Raw genomic sequence first — 24,091 nt, 5'->3', positions numbered from 1 at the left:
CTAGGGTTCAGTCCTTGGGCCATTGTTCAATCTATACATTAAGGACACTAGGAAGGATCTATCGGAAGATGGCAGTTGTTTGCTGATGATACAAAGATAAGTAGCAATCAGGAAATGATGTGCATTTACAGAATGATTTGAATAGGCTGAAAATTTGGGCAAATGAAAATGGCAATCAAGTTTAATGTTAGTAAGTGTAAAGTTACGCACTCTGGTATGAGGAAATTTCCAATAACATTATGTTAGCGGAGTTAAGCTACAAGAAACTGTTTTTTTTTATTATGTTGGAGGTTTAATGGACTTTTTTACAGCACTCACAAAGAATTAAAATAGAATTTAATAATTCCTATATTTCGTCCTAGTCACTAGGACATCTACGGGGATTACAAAGACAATTAATGTAACATGCACACAAAAACTTACAATACTAAGCCCAACCACGTGGGTGACAATAAAGTCCTATCTAGGTGGAGCGCCCTCTAAGGGCAGTTGTAGGTGGCCTGGAATGTAAGGTGGGACCTCTGGCGATGACTGTTTCCCAAATCTTCGGAAGCTTAATGCAACCGTATTTGTTAAGATTTGGTTGGTTTTTGAGAGCTGCTGCTGCTTCTAAGAAAAGTCTCTCTTTCTTGAATTTGCTGTGGTGGAGCATGGTGGTTTTTTTCCATGATACTCTGTGGGTGGTGTCCAAAACATGGTCAGCCAAGCCTGAATGGCCATAGTTGTGTTTAACGATGTACGACTTGTGTTCCTCTAGGCGGATGGATGCTGATCTGCCTGTCTGTCCAAAGTACGCAAGCTTACAGGAACAGGGTACTTTGTAAACTCCAGGCAGAGAGAGAGGAGGGAGCTGATCTTTCGTAGAACGGATAAGGGTAGCCAGTTTGCGGTAGGGCTTATATGCTGTGTGTAGGTTATACTTTTTTAGTATCTTAGCTATTTTTTCCGAAGTGCCACGGATGTAGGGTATGGTGATGGCATTTTTAAATTCTTGTTGATGAGAGGGGCGGGGAATGGGGGAGGAATTGATTATTTTTTTGATACTGTGTTCGCTGTAGCCATTGGAGAGGAAAGTTCTGTGTATGTGGTTAAGCTCAGTAGTGAGGGCGGTTCCACTGGAACAAAGATTGTGGGCTCTCTTGGTAAGGGTTTTAATGATGCCATATTGTTGTGAGGGGTGGTGGTGGGAGAGTTTGTGAATGTATCTGCCTGTGTGTGTGGGTTTTCTGTATACAGTGAAGGCAAGTGTATCATTAGGCAGGCGCGTGACTAAGGTGTCTAGGAAGGGTAAACAATTGTTCTTTTCCTTTTCCATAGTAAACTGGATTCTTGGATGTAGGCTATTGAGATGACCAAGGAAGGAATCTAACGTGTCTGGGCCATGAGGCCAAATAGAGAACACATCATCTACATATCTTAGCCAGATAGAAGGTTTGAGTGGGGCTGAGTCTATGGCTCGTTTTTCGAAATCTTCCATATAGAAATTGGCAAGGGGGGGTGAGAGGGGGGAGCCCATGGCGGTTCCCTCTATCTGCTTGTAGATTTTGTTATTCCAAGCGAAATACCCAGAGTTGATGGCAAAGGAAAAGAGATCTAAGATGTCAGGGGGAAAAACGTTTTCTAAGAGAGATAAAGTGTCAGTTAAGGGAATATTAGTAAACAAGGAGGAGATATCAAAGCTTACTAATATGTCTGTATTATTCAAGGTTAAATTTTCTGTGAGGGCTTTAAAGTGGGTAGAGTTTTTTATATAGGAAGTTGAATTTCCGGTGAGGGGGGACAGAGAGTTGGCCAGCTGTTTAGACAGTCTGTAACAAGGTGCATTGGTGGCATCTACTATAGGCCTGAGTGGGGAATTAGGTTTGTGGATTTTTGGTAGACCGTATATTCGGGGGGGACGGGAGCGGAAAGGTTTAAGTTTTATCGTGACGTCGGGGGGCCAGGAGGTTACTTTTTTAAGTAAGATTTTTAATTTCTTAACTTGCGGTTTTGTGGGGTCGTGTTCTAGCGGGATGTAGGTAGCGCGATCGCGGAGGATAATGTTCATTTTACGATTGTATTCGCTGGTACTAAGGACAACTGTGGCATTACCTTTATCCGCTCTGGTGATGACGATACTTTTTTCTTTGCGTAGTTTCTGGAGAGCCATGCGTTGGGAATAAGATAAGTTACTTTTTGGAGGCGACGTTATTGTTGGCTACTTTTTGGAAGTAGCCAACAACATCAGACTCGACGTAGCCAACATCCTCGTTCACTCGTCGCCTCCAAAAAGTAACTTATCTTATTCCCAACGCATGGCTCTCCAGAAACTACGCAAAGAAAAAAGTATCGTCATCACCAGAGCGGATAAAGGTAATGCCACAGTTGTCCTTAATACCAGCGAATACAATCGTAAAATGAACATTATCCTCCGCGATCGCGCTACCTACATCCCGCTAGAACACGACCCCACAAAACCGCAAGTTAAGAAATTAAAAATCTTACTTAAAAAAGTAACCTCCTGGCCCCCCGACATCACGAAAAAACTTAAACCTTTCCGCTCCCGTCCCCCCCGAATATACGGTCTACCAAAAATCCACAAACCTAATTCCCCACTCAGGCCTATAGTAGATGCCACCAATGCACCTTGTTACAGACTGTCTAAACAGCTGGCCAACTCTCTGTCCCCCCTCACCGGAAATTCAACTTCCTATATAAAAAACTCTACCCACTTTAAAGCCCTCACAGAAAATTTAACCTTGAATAATACAGACATATTAGTAAGCTTTGATATCTCCTCCTTGTTTACTAATATTCCCTTAACTGACACTTTATCTCTCTTAGAAAACGTTTTTCCCCCTGACATCTTAGATCTCTTTTCCTTTGCCATCAACTCTGGGTATTTCGCTTGGAATAACAAAATCTACAAGCAGATAGAGGGAACCGCCATGGGCTCCCCCCTCTCACCCCCCCTTGCCAATTTCTATATGGAAGATTTCGAAAAACGAGCCATAGACTCAGCCCCACTCAAACCTTCTACCTGGCTAAGATATGTAGATGATGTGTTCTCTATTTGGCCTCATGGCCCAGACACGTTAGATTCCTTCCTTGGTCATCTCAATAGCCTACATCCAAGAATCCAGTTTACTATGGAAAAGGAAAAGAACAATTGTTTACCCTTCCTAGACACCTTAGTCACGCGCCTGCCTAATGATACACTTGCCTTCACTGTATACAGAAAACCCACACACACAGGCAGATACATTCACAAACTCTCCCACCACCACCCCTCACAACAATATGGCATCATTAAAACCCTTACCAAGAGAGCCCACAATCTTTGTTCCAGTGGAACCGCCCTCACTACTGAGCTTAACCACATACACAGAACTTTCCTCTCCAATGGCTACAGCGAACACAGTATCAAAAAAATAATCAATTCCTCCCCCATTCCCCGCCCCTCTCATCAACAAGAATTTAAAAATGCCATCACCATACCCTACATCCGTGGCACTTCGGAAAAAATAGCTAAGATACTAAAAAAGTATAACCTACACACAGCATATAAGCCCTACCGCAAACTGGCTACCCTTATCCGTTCTACGAAAGATCAGCTCCCTCCTCTCTCTCTGCCTGGAGTTTACAAAGTACCCTGTTCCTGTAAGCTTGCATACTTTGGACAGACAGGCAGATCAGCATCCATCCGCCTAGAGGAACACAAGTCGTACATCGTTAAACACAACTATGGCCATTCAGGCTTGGCTGACCATGTTTTGGACACCACCCACAGAGTATCATGGAAAAAAACCACCAAGCTCCACCACAGCAAATTCAAGAAAGAGAGACTTTTCTTAGAAGCAGCAGCAGCTCTCAAAAACCAACCAAATCTTAACAAATACGGTTGCATTAAGCTTCCGAAGATTTGGGAAACAGTCATCGCCAGAGGTCCCACCTTACATTCCAGGCCACCTACAACTGCCCTTAGAGGGCGCTCCACCTAGATAGGACTTTATTGTCACCCACGTGGTTGGGCTTAGTATTGTAAGTTTTTGTGTGCATGTTACATTAATTGTCTTTGTAATCCCCGTAGATGTCCTAGTGACTAGGACGAAATATAGGAATTATTAAATTCTATTTTAATTCTTTGTGAGTGCTGTAAAAAAAGTCCATTAAACCTCCAACATAATGTCCTCACAGCACTTAAGCCTCTACACAAGAATTACAAGAAACTGATGAGATGGATTCTGGCATAATGATGAAAAAGAATTTGAAGTTGAAAGATCACGTTGGAAAAATTGCAAATGCAACTTAGAGGATAGGATAACTGCAATGTTGAAGCAAACCTTTACAAATAAGAGTAAGGAAATCATTTTGCCTCTTTGCAAAGCCTTGATAAGACTGCATCTCAATTACTATGTGCAGATTTAATCTCCTAGGTTTTTCCAGGGGATAAAGAAGCTGTGGAAAGGGTGCAAGAAGAGTTACAAAGATTATATCAGGATTATGGAATTTAGATTATGAGCAAAGACCGAGTATGTGGACTACAGACTCTGGTTAACAGGAGAAAGAGAGGTGATATGATATGATAAAGGTCTATAAAGCTTCTGAATGGTGTTATAGGATATTGTCTGATGAAATTTTTCATTATATGTGGGTGAGTGAATAGAATAATTTGTCTGTTGAAGTAGTGAGTAAATCTAGTGTGAATGAGTTCAAGGAAAGGTATGGAAGCTGGTTTTGGTAACGTATAGCTTCCCTGGATGAGTCCTTGACTCCCTGGAGGTCTCAGTTAATAATAATAATAAAATGAGATAGGATATGAAAGAGTTGTTGAAAGAAGCAAGAATGAAGAGTAAGAAAGTAAACATTGTGCATTTACTTCCTTGGTATGACAGGATAGATTTGAGAAGGACACCATGATTGCTAATGAGTCAATGAGAAGATTGTGAAGGAGGAATGGTATGCAGTTTATAGATGAATAGAGTGAATTTGATGGGGAAAAGGATTTATATATGCATAATGGACTACATTTGAATGGTTTTGTGTTAGATATTTGAAAAAACTATTTAGGTGAGTTTGGAAGTGCAAAAACCAGGGAAACTAGAGATATCAGGTGGAGAGATGCAATCAATCATGTATCTGGGATTCATTCAGACACATGACTGATTCAAAATAGCCGGGTGCAGTTTTGAATCTGAATGGATGACACAATGCAAGGGGATATTAAAATGAAAGTATACGAATGTCAGAAGTATCGTAAATAAAGAAGATGAGTTTTAAGCATTCATGAGCTCAACTTGGCCAAAAATTATCAGCATCAGCAAGACCTAGTTGACAAAGAATGATGCAAATACAGGAACAGAGTGTAAAGAATATTGTATTTTCAGATAAGCTAGAGGGAATATGTCAGGAAGGGGGGGGGGAATATTATTAATGATATATTAAAGAGCTTCAACCAACAAAAACAGAAGTTAAGGAAGATTGTAGATCTGAGGGAGATGGTTCATTTGAAGCTGGGTGGTGTGAGATCAAGGCCAATTACAACAAAATATATTACTGATTGCTGCTTACACTTGAGGATCCAGTAGATGCCATGCATTAAAAAATTACCACAATGAGTACAGGCAAAGCAATATCATGAGCGACTTCAACAATGAGGATGTGGATTGGAAGGATGAAAAGGAACATGGCAAGAAATTCCATTTCCATCTCCAGGATGGAAATGGAATTTATACATTTACTAAGGGATAATTACATGAAATAGCATGAGATGGAGGAAACCAATGTTCGAGAGTGTTGGAAGTGGTAATAGCATCAGAGGATTTACTTATAATAGCAACACTGCCAACAATCAGCATAAGTGACAATGCAGTCTTGTTCTCGGAAGTTGCCCAATGTGTGGAAGTTTCAATCAAGAAAGGGTTTATGTGGAAGTATAAAACTGGCAATTATGACAAACTCAGGTGGCAGCTTGGAGCGGTGCCATGGTTAAAAAGCTACAAGGAATAAATGTCAGTAGTGCATGGGAAGTGATCAGGGAAATTGTTTGAAAAAGGCAGTATCAGACTGCATATCCAAGGTCAGGAGGATAAAGTGAATGATCAGCAATATAAAGTAGGAGCTACAAAAAAAGAAAGCGGTGTTGGACGTTATTCATAACTTATTTTAATGCTATTACAACACCAACCGAACTAAATTATACAAAAAAGTTTATTAAATGGCTTATATTTCACTGGATTTCAAACCAGCATCTTCAGAGCATATGTTACATTTTACATGCGACAAGGAGCAAGTGAAACAATTCAAATTGTAACGGACAAAAGATCTAAAGTTCTAATTTGGTGTTCTCTAATGTTGTATAAATGAAGTATTACAGCTGTGTAAGACTTGATCTTGCCAAATTTTTTGCAAATTAATGTAACCATACTTGTTCAGGTTAGAAGAATGCTTCATAAAAATCTTTCAGACCTAATAACGTCTATATAGCACATTGGTTTTCTTCCATCTAATCCTGTGTGAAGGCGTGTCCAAAAGCGTGGTCTGCCAGTCCAGACTTGCCATAATAATGGTAACAAATGTATTTCTTATGTTCTCCAAGGAAGATGTTAACAGATCTTTCTATCTGTACTAGGCCAAGTCATATGTAATTTCATACACTCCTGGATATGCTAGGGAATGGAGTTCATCATTAGGAGAGCAGATCAGAGTTGCTAATTTAACATGTGTTTGAATGTGGTGCATCTATATCCAAGGTGCATCTATATCCAAGGTGCATCTTGGACATAGGGAATGTGAATAGTAGTGTTTTGTCCTTGTGTGTTTAAGAAGGGGGAAGTAGGAGGGCCATGTAGTATTTTATCTATTTAGTAGAAGCTATTGGCCAGGAAAGTATCTCAAAGATATTTAAGTTCTGTGGGAAAAGCTGCATCATACAACAAATGGCCCTAGCTCTCTGTGTAAGTGTTTTTAGAATACCATATGTTGTTGGGCTGGATGATGTGATTGTTTATGACGATATATTCCTGTGTGTGTTAGCTTTCTATAAATAGAAAAAGATAGTGAACCATATGACAGGTGGGTGACTAAGTTATTAGATTCTTTTTCTACTGTGAAAAAATTTCTAGTGTGAAGTTAATTTTGGGGTATTGGCTGTTTAGGTTAATTACGAAAGAATTCACAGTGTCTTGCCCATGGAGCAAAATGGCAAACATCATCATCTGTATAATAAAACTGAATAATTTTGTATTATGATTATGACATTACAAATTACACACACGTATATATTTTTAGACAAAACAAGGGTGACTTACTTTCTTAATTCAGCCTTGATAGTGCTAGGTAAACGTGGGTAACAAACGCTGAATAATCCGCATGCAGAAGTTCTTGAAGTAAACCAATCACCTTAAAGTATAAGATAATTAACATATAAAAGCTTACAAGTGATCACAGAAAGTTTTATTCTTGCATATTATGATTTATAACACTTTCAACTGCAAACTACCCAACTCAAGTTTGTAAAGATCTTTATTCTTAATAATGATAGCTGCTTGCAATACATATCACCTCCCTATCATGCAGCTCTTCTTCATTCTACTAGTAGTATCTTACACATGAAGCGGAAGAATGCCTGTGTGACAAGGAAGCAAAATGTATTATCAGCTGTTGCAGTACTCTTGATTTTAATAAAAATATTAATTGAAACTGCCTTCAATTATAAAGAACTTCATTCCTTTATAATTCATTTATTATGATACTGATAACTAAAAAGATTTTGTTTTTATTCTCAATTAAGTTTACATGCAATTTACCTGATGCAAGCCTTTTCACTAATGGAACAAAATATTGTTCCAAATCAGTAGGACTATGTTGCTGAGATATATTTCTTAAAGATTCAACTGCCTTATCCCTGACAACAGTCTCTTCTACAGTTGCTAAACTTTCCAATGGGGGCTTGGGGAAAAAAATAATAATTATAAAGAAGTAATAAGAATAATTTAAAAAATTAATTAATAAAATAATGTGTTTTTGATCAGTAATAATAATGTTTCTGATTAGCAACAATGATACTGTCAGGTATATACTAAAGCAGGATCATAATGAGATGCGATTAAGCTACGAATTACCACATGAAATTACCAAATTAATAATATCCGAGACTGCACCAAACGTCACATTGATGCTCATAGTGCATAAGAGAAGGGAATGTGATGGGAACCTCCAAAGGAGTTCTTTCTTAAACACAATGCTGATAAAATCAAATCAACTGATCAATCAGTATATTCATTTTCTGATATTCACCTTCAAAAGATGTAGGATACCATGACAGTTTAACACAATTAAGTTATCACCATTAACCTCCTAGGAACGAATTTCCTGCAAATTAATCTGTTTTGTGCCATGTCTCCAATATTATCATATCTCACATCTGTCTTCTCTTCTAACGCTGAACTTCTCTTCCAATTGTATCAATTACTACAGATCTATTACTGTACCCCTAGATAATTTTCTGTAATGTAATGGTTTAATGCTCGTTGGCTAGGAAACATGTCGAAGGATATTAACAGGCCCACCAATGTAATGATATAGGTAGAGGATTTAGTTTGCTGCAGACTGACCGGAATGGAATTCACGAAGTTCAGTATACTCTGCATTTTGGTATGCTGAGCATCATTCCTATCTGCATTTTAGTTCTGAGGTTTAGCCCACACTGCAATATATCTTAGCTATCTTGAGAATGTCTTTGTCACTTTTAAGCCCATTGACTGAGAGTTCTAAGGAAAATTAGGAGAATAACTAGATGCCAATAATGACAATGATATTAAAAATGAAGTAACTTGCAATTATTTGCATTCAAGAATATGTGTGTAAAGTTTAGGTGGTGTGATCATGAACATAAGGAAAGGGGAAGGGTTAGCAAAGCAGACAAACAGACAAAGCAGGTTTCTTACCTGGATGGTAAGAAACAACCCTAGAATTCTTCTAGGGTTGTTTAATACATTCTCAAGATAGCCAAGATATATTGCAGTGTGGGCTAAACCTCAGAACTAAAATGCAGATAAGAATGATGCTCAGCATACCAAAATGCAGAGTACATTGAACTTAGTGAATTCCATTCCAGTCAATCTGCAGCAAACTAAATTCTCTACCTATATCATTACATTGGTGGGCCTGTTAATATCCTTTCACGTTTCCTAGCCAACAAGCATTAAACCATTACATTACACAGTTACATTACTGTACATTAGATGTACAGTAATGCCTGCATTACTGTACATCTAGGAGTACAGTAATGCAGGCAGAGGTTGAGATGTATCCAGGGCCCTCAAAAGTAAAGCCAAGGATCTGTGGTACTAGATGAATTATCAGTGTCCAGTGTAATACCATCACTATGTTTATTGGAACACTGATGTGACCAAACATGACAACACTTGGACTACATAACAAACACCAAGTTTACTTTACTTTTTCCTCCATTTCTTCTCTTATAAATTATTTACACGTAAACACAAGAACTAATATTTATTAAATATACTGCTAAATATTTTAGTTTGAAACCAACAAACTATCATCAGTGGCCTGAACAACATTTTTTACAAGTAGAATGCAAACAGTTGAATTATGCAAAATAGTATGAGTCGTGTGATGTTATATCGCTAATAGCGTTATGCTTCACTGAAGAAAAGGTTCATCATAAAAGTGATTATAAAATAATTATATAATTTATATTATCTTCAAAAAAAATAATTAATTTATAATATCATACTAAACAGATCATTAGACAGATGTAATATCCATGGTTTCTTAGAATATATTTTTATAAATATCACTATTGGACTTGATTTTGAAGTGTTATTTGAAATCAAACTTTCCCATATTTTTGACAAGGATAGGCAGTCATTCCAATTCAAGTTAGGGCAGTGAAGTAAGGCCTCAGCACTCGCTCTCTCTTTTTGATGAATAGGCATTCGAATTTATACTAACATCTGTGTAGATGGAGAGTTTTAGACCAGAGAATTTGTGGTCCCTCTATTCTGTGTTGTGCCAATCCAGACTTATTGGATTTTTTATGAAGAATATAAGATTGATGTTCTTGTATTCTTTTTTCTAATGAAAATCCAGTTTGTCCAAAGCAAGAAAGCTCGCAGTCACATGAAACTTGATATAAACCAGGAAGAGACAGCTGAGAGTTTATCTTTAGACGATGGGAAATATGCGGATAGTTTATTAATGGGAATATAAGTAGCTACCAAATCATATTTCCTCAGAATTCTTGAAAAAGGCTCTGACATGCCAGAAATCGACGTATTGATTCTTTGTTATTTTGGTTGGGTTTGTAGGAGTCAAGAAGATGTGTAGTTCTTTTAGAGAAGCCATTTAGTTTCATGTACTGTTTGATAGTAGAGTTCTTCCCGTAACTGATGGGGAGTTGAACAAGTAGTTCAAGCTCACTGAATTAAACATTTTATGATTCCTGTCTTTTGAGAAGAATGAAGTGCAGATTGTTGGAGAATGTATCATCCAGTAAAAGTGGGTTTTCTATAAACTGATGTTAAATTACCTGATGGTGAATGGATGAGAATAATGTCTAAAAAGGATAATTTGTTGTCTTTTTCAATTTCCATAGTGAATTTGATACGAGGGTGTAACGTATTGATTTTAGCTAAAAAAAAAGTAGGTAAGGAATCTAGATTGCGGGGCCACACAGCAAAAATGCAGTCTATATACCTAAACCAAAATGAAGGTTGAGGGTTTATAGATGAAAAAGGATGTCCTCTAAATGTGCTAAATAAAAGTTGGTTAAAGCAGGGGGAGAGTGGACTTCCCACTGCAGTTCCTTCTCTTTGGTTGTAGAATTTGTTTTGACACAGGAAATATCCAGAATGCATCATGAATACGAATATTTTTACTATATCGTGTGGGAAAATATCACTAAGCAGTTGTAAAGTCTCTTTCAGAGGTACGTTTGTGAATAGGGATTTTACATCAAAGCTCATCATACATCCTACTGATCTAATACTGATCTGATTTAAGCTAAAGCAGAATTTAAGCTAAATCTAAATTGTTAGGCCACACAGCAAAAATGCAGTCTATATATCTAAACCAAAATGAAGGTTGAGGGTTTATAGATGAAAGAAGGATGTCTTCTAAATGCTCTAAATAAAAGTAGGGGAGAGTGGACTTCCCATTGTAGTTCCTTCTACTTGGTTGTAGAATTTGTTTTAGCTATTATATGAAATATTTATTATATAATATATTTATAATTAAATATTATAAATTTAATAATTTATAATATAAATATTATAAATATTTATAAATTTATTATTTATAATAATCATTACATGATTATTATAAATAATCATGTAATGTTAGCAGCAGTTTATGCAGATGGTGCTCATTCCATGACTATTTACAAATGGTTTGAATGATTTCATAGTGGTTTTGAATTGATTGATGAAGGGAAATTGGGACAACCTTCAACTTTATGCATAGATGGTTAAATTCAACAAAAGACTGATCATTCAAGAAATTGCTGATGACCTCCATATCTCATTCAGCTCAGTCCAATACATTTTGACAAAAGTTGTGAACATGAAACAAATGAGCACGAAATTCGTGACAGCCAATTAAAAGGAGCAACATTTGTCCAATTCACTGGAATTGCATGATCACATGACTTCAGATCCAAACTGTCATAACATGAGACAAATCTTGGGTGTACAATTATGATCCTGAGATTCAGAGTTCACAATGGAAAACATCTAACTCACCTTGGCAAAAGAAGGGGTGCCAATTGAAATCCAATGCCAGAGTCCTGCTGTCATTTTCGATCTGGAGGGGATTGTGCAGGAAGAGTTTGTATCCAGTCAACTCTGAATATTATAAAGGAGTAGTGGAATATTTGCAGAATGATGAAAGCTGAAAAAGACAGCAGAAGGACGCAAATGGTTTCATGTTACATCACAACAACATTCCATGCTACATATCTCTTCTTATTCAACAGTTCTCAGACAAAAAAATTACTATGTGACTACATCTTCTGTTTTAGCACCATATGTCTTCTGGCTCTTTCCATTAATGCAAGAAACTGAAGTTGGAAACAACAACATGCTCTAAAAGAACTAAAGAAAGATGATGTCCAGAGCTGTTTCAAAAAGTGGCTAGAACACTGGGACAGGTATGTGGCAAACCAAGGATACTACACTGAAGGAGAATAATTTATATTTGTATTAGGTTGTTAATAAACATTTTTAAAGTCTAACATTCACTGTACCTTTTGATCACACCTCATGTTCAGTTAACCAGTTTGTCTGTTTTGCAGAGGAGGAAAAAAACTGCAATATTTATTACAAATAGGCTATCTCACTTTCAAACCTGCACCTATTCTACAAAGAGTATCAGAATTGCTAAGATTGCTTCTGTAATGTATTTGTAAGGATGATGCAATCCAGCATTCAACTGGAAAGACAGGTTTGATTAGAATTCAAGGAAACTTTATAACCTTTTTTTTTGGTCTGAAAATGGTTTTAAACAATTTCATATGGAGGGTTCCCCACCCTGAAAACTCAGGATTTTCAATCAGAAGATAACAATATAAACTTAATTTTGTTGTACTATCACATTATCAAGAATTGAAGTTTGGAACCTGTAAGCAATAACAAGACAAAGATAATGAAAATAGACAGAAGCATTGAAAATATCAACTGCATTGTGAATGAAACAAGTAAAACATTTCAGCTACTTAGGCACAATCTTTAAGTGAAGATGGCAAATTAAATATGGAAATAGACAACAGAATCAACAAAGCTGGTAAAGTAGGAAGTCAACTGAATGAATTTATATGGAATAAGAAAGAAATTAGTCAAAACACTAAATTAGCTGTATACAAGACAGTGTTCAAACTAATTTGAACTTATGGATCTGAGAGCTTGGTTGGAAGTACACCTAAATCTCTTTTTACGTGATAGATACATTCCTAAAAATTACACGTAAATAGAATTCGCGTAAAAAGAACTACTGACTCCATAGAAAAAGTGAAGATTGGTTCCAAACCTGAAATATAAGCAAAATAATGAAAAAAAACAAACAATAAATTCGTTAGGATCATAAGATTTCTATTTACATTTTATGGAGAACACACATTCATATAATGAATTTTAATAACTTAAAAAAAAAACATATTCATTTCAGTTGTTTGCTAAGGATTCTATAAAAAAATTATGTTATTCGTTATCAGTTTCTGACAATAAACGCAAAAGCTTTCGTTTTCGTGAGACTGTAATAATGGTATTATCGTCATCGACTTCCACCTCAACTTGTGGAATTCTTCTTGTCATGTCTTGAACAAAAGTACCACTGGTTGTTTCAGTAGTTTTAAGCATGAACTCAGTTATTAATTGCTGTGTTGATGCTTTAGATAAGTCGCGATTTAATTCTCTGTATGAAGACATTAACAACTTAAGCTCACGTGAAAACTTCCCAGCATGTTCTTCATTTGGATCATATCGGGCAAAATAATTGCCTAAATTACTGGCCAGTTTATGACCTTCTTTAATTATATCAGCAGTAAAAGTAGGATTATCATTATTCTTCGCTTTCAGGAGTCTCAGAAACAATCTCCACTATTTCGTCTTCAAGGTTTATCAATTAACAATTCTTCGATATCTGCTGTCGTAAGATCATCGAATCCTTCCCTGCCAATTTCACATGCCAAACTTATTATATTGGGGAATTATGAAGGGAACAGGAGCATTTTCTTTAACACATTGGGGCCAAATAGCTTTCCAACATGCATTCATAGTTTCTGGTCTCCATTCAGATAACGATAATCGAACCTGATCAAAAAAGTCTATAATTGAAAATTTTTTACACACGTCCATAACTGACAGTGTTTCATCATCATTTAGCTTGTTCAAAATGTACTGAAATGTTCGTCTGACATAATATGTTTTAAAAGTTGCAATTATACCCTGATCTAGAGGTTGTAGCAATGATGTGGTATTGGGCGGCAGAAAAAAAAATTGCACATTTGAGTGTTCTATGGCAGGATGACCTGGTGCATTATCAAGAATCAAAAGCACTTTAAATTCGAGACCGTTGTCATTCAAATAACATCTAACTTCTGGCACAAAATGTTTGTGGAACCACTCAGTGAAAATATCAATGGTTACCCAAGCTTTTTTGTTGGCCATCCAATGAACTGGCAATTTTTGAAAATCTATGCCTTTCATTGGCCGTGGTCTTAAAGATAAATTTATGAGCAGTGGTTTTAACATCCGATCTCCCAAAGCGTTCGAACAAAATAGTAGTGTTATGGTGGATTCAAAGCAGCAAAAAATTCTTTGCTGCTTTGAACCCACCAAGAGTTTTTTTGCATTTTTGATACGTAAATTCTGTTTGGCATTTTTTCCAGAAAATGCCAGTTTCATCCATATTCCAAACATGTTCACAAGTGTAACCTCCATCTTCAATTATTTTAGCAAGTTCTTGTGGAAATGCTTTAGCAGCTGTTTCATCAGCACAAGCGGTTTCACCTTTAATTTTTATATTACAAAGAACATATCTTTTAATAAACTTAGCCTGCCAACCATTGCTTGCATGAAATTCATATTTTTTCCTCGATTGAGATGAAGTATCTGGCTGCAGTTTTTTAATCTGTTCCTAAAATCTCAATGCTGATTGCTTGATGGAAATTCCGTCAACTAGCATTTTTTTTGTACATTATCTTCTATCCACATCACTAAAGCTTTTTTGGCCTTTTCTAGAACAACATCTCTTGTGTATGATGATAATTTCGCACTTGATTTTGTACCAGAACATACCTCTTTTCTAATAGCCTCTTCATTTTTCTTTATAGATCTGACAGTTGATTCGCGGACTCCAAAATGCTTACCCACAAGCATCGCACCTTCCCCAGTTTGAAGATGATCTAACATTTGAATTTTTATATCCAAGGAAACAGCTTTCCTTTTTTTTTTTTTTTTTTGATTATCGGCAATATCATGTGAGGGCTGGATTAAAATTTTCGGTTAATGAAATGAAAGTTTGAAAATTATATATAGCTTACCATTTATATATTATGTAGTACAGGATATGACAGTACTACTTAAAAAAAAATGTACATCATTACTAACTTCCTATCTACAATTTTCTTCAAAAATCAGTCTGTTACTTGTCAAAACTCCAACATTATCAGATCTCATATTTCTATCGTCTAAGGCACTTTGAACGTATCAATCCACCTATATCTTGGTCTTCCTCTGGGTCGTTTTCCTGCCAACCTGGCAGAGAACACTTGTTTTGCTAATCTTTCTTCGCCCATTCTGTTTAAGTGACCATACCACCTGAGATTAGCTCTGCTAACATTCCTGGATGCTGACAATGTCAAGTTCTTTTCTAATATCCTCGTTTTTAATATGATATTGCCATTGATGCCATCTGTTCATGCCCCTAATTTTTCTCAGGACTCTCATATCTACAGTCTCTAGTCTTTAGTCAAGTGTTTTACTTCTAATCCAGCTCTCAGATCCATAAGTTAAAACTGGTTTGAACACTGTCTTGTATACAGCTAATTTAGTGTTCCGACTAATTTCTCTCTAATTCCATATGAATTTATTCAATTAACTTCCCACCATACCAGCTTTGCTGATTCTGTTACCTATTTCTATATTTAATTTACCATCTTCACTAAAAATCGTGCCTAAGTAGCTGAAATGTTTTACATGTTCCACAGGTTCTCCATTCACAACACAGTTGACATTTTCAATGATTCTGCCTATTTTCATTGTCTTTGTCTTTTTATTGCTGACCTTGATACCATATCTATTACAACAGTTATTCAATTTAGTCAGAGAATCTTGCAGACTTGTAGCGGATTTATTTAGAAGTATAGCATCATCCAAATAAAGCAAAGAGAGCTGACATTAACATCTCCAATTTTGATATCATGTTTAATACCACTTTCCTTCATAATGTGATGATCCATATAGATAATGAATAACAGAGGGGATAATGTACATCCTTGTCTCACACCAGATTTAACATTAAACCATCTTCCTGTACTTCCTTCAATTCTAACTGCTGACTTACAATTCAAATAAAGACCAAGTATTGCTTGATATAATGCACCATTGACACCATATAACTGTAGAATATTGAATAGCTTCTCCATTGGCACCTTGTCATATGCCTTTTCCAAATCAACAAATCTTAAAAACAGATCTTTGTTATATTCCCATGCTTTTTCAACTATTTGTCGTAAAGTGAAGATCTGATCCTGACAGCCTCTATTTGGCCTGAATACAGATTGTTCTTCACCAAGCTTTTCTTCCACAATTCTTCTCAACCATTTCTCAAGTAAACTTGCATAGATCTCGCCAGGAACACTCAGTAGGGAAATACCTCTGTAATTCTCACATTCAGTTTTATTTCCCTTTTTATATATGGGTACTAGGAGAGCTCTACTCCAATCATCATCAGAAATTCGTCCCTCTGTCCAGGCTTTCTGAACTATGCAGTGCAGCCGCTGTAAGACTCTTATACCACCATACTTCAGCATTTCTGGTCGAATATCATCTACTCCTGCTGCCTTTCCACATTTCAAGCCTTTGATGGCTTTTCTACTTCAAGTATGGATATGTATTCCTGACTGCATGCCTGGGCAGTGTTTTTTACCACTGTGCTGTCATCACTGCTTGTTTCATTTAGCAGTTTTTCAAAGTAATTACTCCATACTTCAAGAATATCTTTTTTCTCCCATTTTCATGTCACCTTTATCATCTCTAACTCCTTTTACAGCACTCTTTTCTCCATTCCTAAGCTTCTTCAACAACCTCCAGAATATTTTGCCACCTTCTTGATATTTATTTTCTATATTCTTTCCATAGTCCTCCCATGACTTTTGTTTAGCTAGTTTTACACAGTATTTAGCATTCTTGCATTTGTCTCTGTATTCTCTGCACAAGCTGACTTATTTGCCAGGAACTTTTGATATGCTTTCTTCTTTTCCTTCACCACCTCTTTAACTTCCTGTGTCCAGAGTTCTGATTTTTCTATCCTTGCAGTTAACCTCACCACATGGCTCTCTGCATGAATCAATCAGGGTTTTCTTCAAGGCTTGCCAATGAATCTCCAAGGTTTGGTTCCTGTTCTCAAACTCTTTCATTTTTTTCTTCAATAAGTTTGTGAATTTTAGTCTACAGTTCACATCTGAGAGCTGCTCAACTTTTATTCGCTTTAAAACTTTCTTACATGTTATTCTTTTCAATATGAAATTCAATTTTATCCTGCTCAAGACTAAATAGTGATCACTTCCAATTTAAAATCCTCTGTACACTCTGGTGTCCTGCACCACGGAGAAAACATCACTATCAACAATAACATAGTCAATGAGACTTTTCTTATTCCTAGCCTCTTCTCTCCATGTGAATTTGTGCACATTTTTATGTTGGAACATGGTGTTAGTAATAACCAGTCCATGTCCTGAGCAGAAATCCAACAGATATTTGCCATTATTATTAGCTTTGCTCTTTTCTCCAAATTTTCACCAAATATTTTTGTATGTCTCACAATAATTTCCTACTCTGCTATTTAGATCCCCAACAAGGACCGACTTTTCCTTCTTCATTGTGTCAGTTGCTTTTTCTAAAGCCTCAAAAAATTCCTCCGCTTCTACCTTAGTAGAACCTTCTGTGGGACCATAGGCACAAATAAGTCTCATTGTTCAGTTCCCCGTTCTCATATTTGCACACATTACTCTACTGAGACTGCCTGCCATTCAAGAAGATTAGCCTCGTATTTTGTGTCAATTATGTAATTCGTCTAATTCCCAATAAATGAAATTCGTAAGAATTTAGAATTTTCTTAATTGAATCGAGAATGCAATTCTACAAAATTCTCCAAATTTTCTTGAATTACGGATTTTTTCCTAACTTAAGTTTTAGGTTGGTTGCGTATAAGTGAATAAATATTGTGTAAAAAAAAATTATTCTTCATATCCCAATTCGCGTAACTCCGAATTCGCGTAAAAGAAATTTGCATAAAAAGAGGTTTAGGTGTATAACACTTCATAAAAGACCTGAGACCGCAGATATGAAAGTCCTGAGAAAGATTAGAGGCGCGAACAGATGGCATCAATGGCAATATCATATTAAAACGAGGATATTAGGAAAGAACTTGACATTGGTTAGCATCCAGGAATGTGTTAGCAGAGATAATCTCAGGTGGTATATGGTCACTTAAACAGAATGGGTGAGGAAAGATTAGCAAAACAAGTGTTCTCTGCCAGGTTGACAGGACCCAGAGAAAGACCAAGATATAGGTGGATTGATATGGTAAAAAGTGCCTTAGAAGATAGAAATATAAGATCTGATAATGTTGAAGTCCTGACCGGTAACATTGATTTGGAGGAAAATTGTAGATAGGAAGTTAGTAATGATGTAAATTTTTCATGTAGTACTATCATATCCTGTACACCCCTTGAGGGTACATGTCAAGAATTTGATGATGAACCTGTAAGCACATCAGTATTGTACTGTGTGTGTAGGGGGGGGGGGAGAGGAATGATTAAGGAGAAAGAATGAACAGGTCAATGTTTGCTGATTGGAGCAGTGTAACATAGTCTGTGGAGGAAAAATAGGGTGAGGAAGACCAGTGAACATAGGCAGACAGAATGAAAGATGTTCTATAGGTTTAAGAAGCAGACCATACAACAACTCTGAGAAAGTCATCGGAGTGAGTCTCTGTATAAAAAGTGGTTTGGACAGATTTGGAATTTGTATAGGTTTAGGAGTGTATTGGTGAGATAGTATTGTCCTAAGCAGAAAAGATGTGAGTCTGTCCAAGAAGATAAATCTCATCTTGTCTGGAGATGAATTATTAAAGGTAAGGGAGATAAAGAGAGAACTTTCTTGCTTGAAATAAAATAGGCAGGACTGTTTTTTCATAGCACTACTGTTCACAAGGTTGTCTTTGTCCTGAAAAATGGTAAGGTTAGAGCATCTATTATGGAAGATATCGAAGATTAATGAGCACTACAAGATCTGCAAATATAGAGGAACAGATAGTACTGGGATGAGTAAAAATATGAACAGAATTTGAGGTCAGTAGGAGGTCATTTATGTACAGTAAGAAGTCTGGGAGAAAGTACAGAAAGCCTTGGGATACTTGGGCACTATATGTGGTGTAGTAAGGGAAATGGCTGTCATTAATATACTGGTGAAATGGATAGATAGAGGAGACTGGTTGTCTGCCAGATACCAGTACATTCTCTTATGGGAACATTTGAAATTGATGTGGTGGTAGTGGTGGTGGGGGGGGGGGGGACAGAGCAACATAAAAAACGAAATGTGACTAGTGGCATACTACTGCTGGTTATGCATATGGTTTGAAAGAGAATGTACAGCTGTTTGTTGTTGTTGATACAAAGTTAGTTAGGGAGAGTTCTAGGAAGTGATATGATGCCGAGTCCTACCAAGAAAATTGAAATGGATTGGGAGCTTGTACATACAGTGAAATTGCAGTCTTAATGTTGCTGACTGCAGACAAATATTTTGTGTATTATAATCAGTGGAACTGTGCTGCAGGAAGCAAATAAGATTTTGGATCTATGGGGAGGTGATAAATGATTAACAAGAGATTATTTGAAATTTAGTGGAACACAGCAAGAACTGTGAGAAACATATTTCTGCTATAGTAAGTGATCACAAGAAGTTACTGGAAAACAAAGAATGCAAACAAGTTTAAGGCACAATAAGATATGTATTACTCAACTTCCTGCAAAGGATCTAATGTCTCCATGGAAATCTGTTACTAGTAATAAAGGAAAAAACCTTACCAGCAAACAGTGTACAAATTCTGGTCCTCCAACTAAGGGTGTAAAGGTCCCAAGTTGTTCAGCTAATGCAAGGAGAACTTCATCCTCATCATAAATTGTATCTACAGTGAAAATAAACAATAAAAAAATTTCATACCTAAACATTTAGACTTTAAATTAATATGAATAAAAAGCCAAACATTTCAGCATATATATATATATATATATATATATATATATATATATATATATATATATATATACACACACATACATATATATACACACATGAAGTTTGTCCAGAAAATTCCTGAACTTTTTTAAATAAAAAATTTCCTGCCTAACTTAGAACCTATATGGCCGTGTCACCTTCAAAGAACTCTCCTCCACTTTGTATACATCAGCGTTTTTTCCATCCTTTGAAACATTTCTGGAATGCTTCTTTCAGGATACTTTGCAGTTCACTAGCAATTTTTTCTTTATCGAGTCATCAACTCAAATCTTTCAATGTAATTTCAATTTGGAGAATAAAAATAAGTCTGCTGGCGCAAGGTCAGGCAAGTAAGCAGGCTGTAGAATGATCGGGGTTTTGTGTTTCGCCAAAAACTGACAGATCATTAGTATGATGTGAGTGCAGGTGCATTATCACAATTAAGCATCCATCGGTTTTCCCTCCAAGCATCAAGCTTTTTTTTTTCTGATGGCCTCATGAAGACATTGTATTACCTCAAGATAATACTCCTTGTTCACCGTCTTGCCTTGTGAAAGAAATTCATGGTGAACAATGCCCTCAGAATCGAAAAAAAAAAGTCATCACTTTGACATTTGATCACACTTGTGTCACTATTTTGGATCGTGATCATTTTGACACCCACTGTGACAATTCAGCTTTTATTCCAACGCTGTAGCCATAAATCCATAACTCACCCCCCCCCCACCCTGATAATGATGTTTATTAAAAAGTTTTCCTCTTCATAAACTCAAATGAAAAGCTCTTGGCTCACATCAACTCAAATTTGTTTTTGATCATCAGTCAAAAGACAAAGCACAAATTTGGCTACAATGCGATGCATGCCTAAATTTTGCATAAGAATCTCATGAGAGACAGTTTTTGAAATGTTTACTTCTTCAGCTACCTCACAAACAGTTAAACAGCAATTAGAATGGATAACTTCACAAACTTTTGCAAAATCCAGATCAATTTTCGATGTTGACAGTCATCCTGAATAGGCATCATCGTCGACTGAAGTTCAGTCATCTTTGAAACATTTCCATCACTCGTATGTTTGAGTCTGGCCTAAAGCCTCATTCCAAATGATAATTTCAAATGTTTCTGCAAAAGATTTTACCAATTTGATGCAAAACTTCACACAACAGTGATCATGAAAATCACTCGTTTTAAACTCAAGAAAAAATCGCCAGACACACTAAACTCGTATTGACACCAACAGATGCATTACAATAACTAAGCAAAATATCACATTGCAGTTTTTTGCTAGGTTCTTTCGTAATGTTGTCACTAGACTGCAGCATATGAAGCATGCAGCTAGTAGTACTTGTTGGGTGTGATAATTCAAAAGTTCATGAATTTCCTGGAAAAACCTCGTATGATAAAAGGAGGGCTCTTTAAGACCTCAAAAAAAAATCCAAATTTATGCTTCTCTTATTCAGCAGGAGAGAAGGTGACATAAAACAACTTACTATATGACTGTGCCCATGACATTGTTTAAATCCTTAGGTCGATTACAAAATAAAACCACTACACAGATGCTGATTGGTCTATAATTTGTTATTGTGCACTAGTCTTCTTTTTTTTTTTTTTTTTTTAATGTAATGGAACTTTCCAATCTTCTTTGCACTACACAGAGAATGCCAGTGCTGAACTTTAAAACAGTCTGGTAAAGGGCACTGTCATTTCTTCTTGCACTCACTTGTAACATGGTGATATTCTAAAGAAATACATTATCAGCATGTTCACCACCCTCTCACCCATTCTATGCTCCTACTACTCTCCATGCAAAAAACTTACTTCTTACCATTTTACTTACCACTTCCTTTTGCAACTTTCAGGGATGGTCCCTTGTCCTTGCTTCTTCCCCTCATTCTATCATATGAAAAATCTCCTCAGTGTTAATACGATAATAACCCTTCAACAACTTAAATGTCTTGGTATCTTCTATCCAGCAAACTCTACAGTCTGTATGTCCTTAATCTATCTTCAAAATCAACATTGTATGGTCCCGATATAATTTTTGTTATCCGTCTATGCACTCTCTACAAAGTTAGTTCAAAACCTTGTAATCCTAGTGACCAGATCTGAGCACAAAAATCCAGATACTGTCTGATCAAAGCTTTACACAATGGGACCGACACTTATCTCTCGTGGTTAATATTCTCCTCAACATTGCAGAAATTCTCTGAGTTGTCTTTATAACTTTTGCAATATGTCCATGGAACTTCAAATCTCTATCCATAATCACCTCAAGATCCTTTGCTTCCTTCATTTCTCCCAGTATAACTCCACCAAGATGTTGAAAGTTTATTTTCCACTTGGTTAGAGTATAATAAATTTAGTTTAATCCTTTATCCAAGTGTGAGCAAACAAAGTTTGCGCCTGAAAGTATCTTCAGGACTGGGTTAAGGTGATACAACACCAGGGCAACTCGTTGCAAAGGTGGAGCAAGCTACCAACACTCCTATCTTAGTATCTCCTATAATGCAAAACACATCTCCTTGCGGATATGTCTAATGTTATGCATTAAGGGAAGGGCCACTACCCAGACCGGTTTTCGACCTTTATTGAGGTCTCTTCAGTGGGAGCCAGGCCCAAGTCGAGATATCAGGCAGAAGCATTAGCAGGTCATCTCCACCTATAGGAATTGCCAATTGGTGTGCCACCCTTTTTTAATAAATTACTCTGGATTTAGAGAAAGATGTTGAAAGTTTATTTTCCACTTGGTTAGAGTATAATAAATTTAGTTTAATCCTTTATCCAAGTGTGAGCAAACAAAGTTTGCGCCTGAAAGTATCTTCAGGACTGGGTTAAGGTGATACAACACCAGGGCAACTCGTTGCAAAGGTGGAGCAAGCTACCAACACTCCTATCTTAGTATCTCCTATAATGCAAAACACATCTCCTTGCGGATATGTCTAATGTTATGCATTAAGGGAAGGGCCACTACCCAGACCGGTTTCGACCTTTATTGAGGTCTCTTCAGTGGGAGCCAGGCCCAAGTCGAGATATCAGGCAGAAGCATTAGCAGGTCATCTCCACCTATAGGAATTGCCAATTGGTGTGCCACCCTTTTTTAATAAATTACTCTGGATTTAGAGAAAGATGTTGAAAGTTTATTTTCCACTTGGTTAGAGTATAATAAATTTAGTTTAATCCTTTATCCAAGTGTGAGCAAACAAAGTTTGCGCCTGAAAGTATCTTCAGGACTGGGTTAAGGTGATACAACACCAGGGCAACTCGTTGCAAAGGTGGAGCAAGCTACCAACACTCCTATCTTAGTATCTCCTATAATGCAAAACACATCTCCTTGCAGATATGTCTAATGTTATGCATTAAGGGAAGGGCCACTACCCAGACCGGTTTCGACCTTTATTGAGGTCTCTTCAGTGGGAGCCAGGCCCAAGTCGAGATATCAGGCAGAAGCATTAGCAGGTCATCTCCACCTATAGGAATTGCCAATTGGTGTGCCACCCTTTTTTAATAAATTACTCTGGATTTAGAGAAAGATGTTGAAAGTTTATTTTCCACTTGGTTAGAGTATAATAAATTTAGTTTAATCCTTTATCCAAGTGTGAGCAAACAAAGTTTGCGCCTGAAAGTATCTTCAGGACTGGGTTAAGGTGATACAACACTTTCAGGCGCAAACTTTGTTTGCTCACACTTGGATAAAGGATTAAACTAAATTTATTATAACTCCACCAAGTGAGTATGAAGCATCCCATCTGTGGATTCCAAATTTTAACTGTATATTTAGTTGCATTAAACTGACATTCCATTCATTTGCCCATCTTTCCAGCACACTCGCATCCTCTTGATGTTCAGTTTTTTGCAGATGATGTAAAACTCTCCCAAGTTTTACATCATCTGCAAAAAACTGAACATCTCCCTGTAGTCCTGTGACAATATCATTGCCATAAAGATTGAACAGCAATGGTCCCAGTGCTGAACCCTGTGGAACTCCACGTGTAACGTTCCTACGCTCCTCTATATACAACTCTTTGATACTATTAGAGAGCCAATCACCAATCCAATTCACTAACCTGATATCCAAAACTATATGTTGCAAC

General features: G+C 36.7%; 1 protein-coding gene across 1 annotated transcript in view; it reads right to left on the bottom strand.

The window, feature by feature from the left end:
- Pp2A-29B (Protein phosphatase PP2A regulatory subunit A) overlaps positions 1 to 24,091 on the bottom strand; it is a 239,122-nt gene that overhangs the window by 175,174 nt on the left and 39,857 nt on the right. Inside the window, exons 3-5 of the mRNA XM_090413204.1 lie at positions 19,811 to 19,911; positions 7,788 to 7,929; positions 7,290 to 7,380 (exon numbers count right to left, since the gene is read on the bottom strand). Coding sequence (XP_090269330.1) covers positions 7,290 to 7,380; positions 7,788 to 7,929; positions 19,811 to 19,911 — 334 coding nt within the window. The remainder of the gene's footprint in view (positions 1 to 7,289; positions 7,381 to 7,787; positions 7,930 to 19,810; positions 19,912 to 24,091) is intronic.

The sequence above is a fragment of the Typopeltis vanoorti genome, chromosome 23 (genome assembly GCF_054136105.1).
Source record: "Typopeltis vanoorti isolate ZY-2024b chromosome 23, IOZ_Tvanoo_1.0, whole genome shotgun sequence".
NCBI classification, from domain to species: Eukaryota; Metazoa; Arthropoda; class Arachnida; order Uropygi; family Thelyphonidae; genus Typopeltis; species Typopeltis vanoorti.
This window is presented reverse-complemented; position numbering and strand designations above follow the sequence as displayed.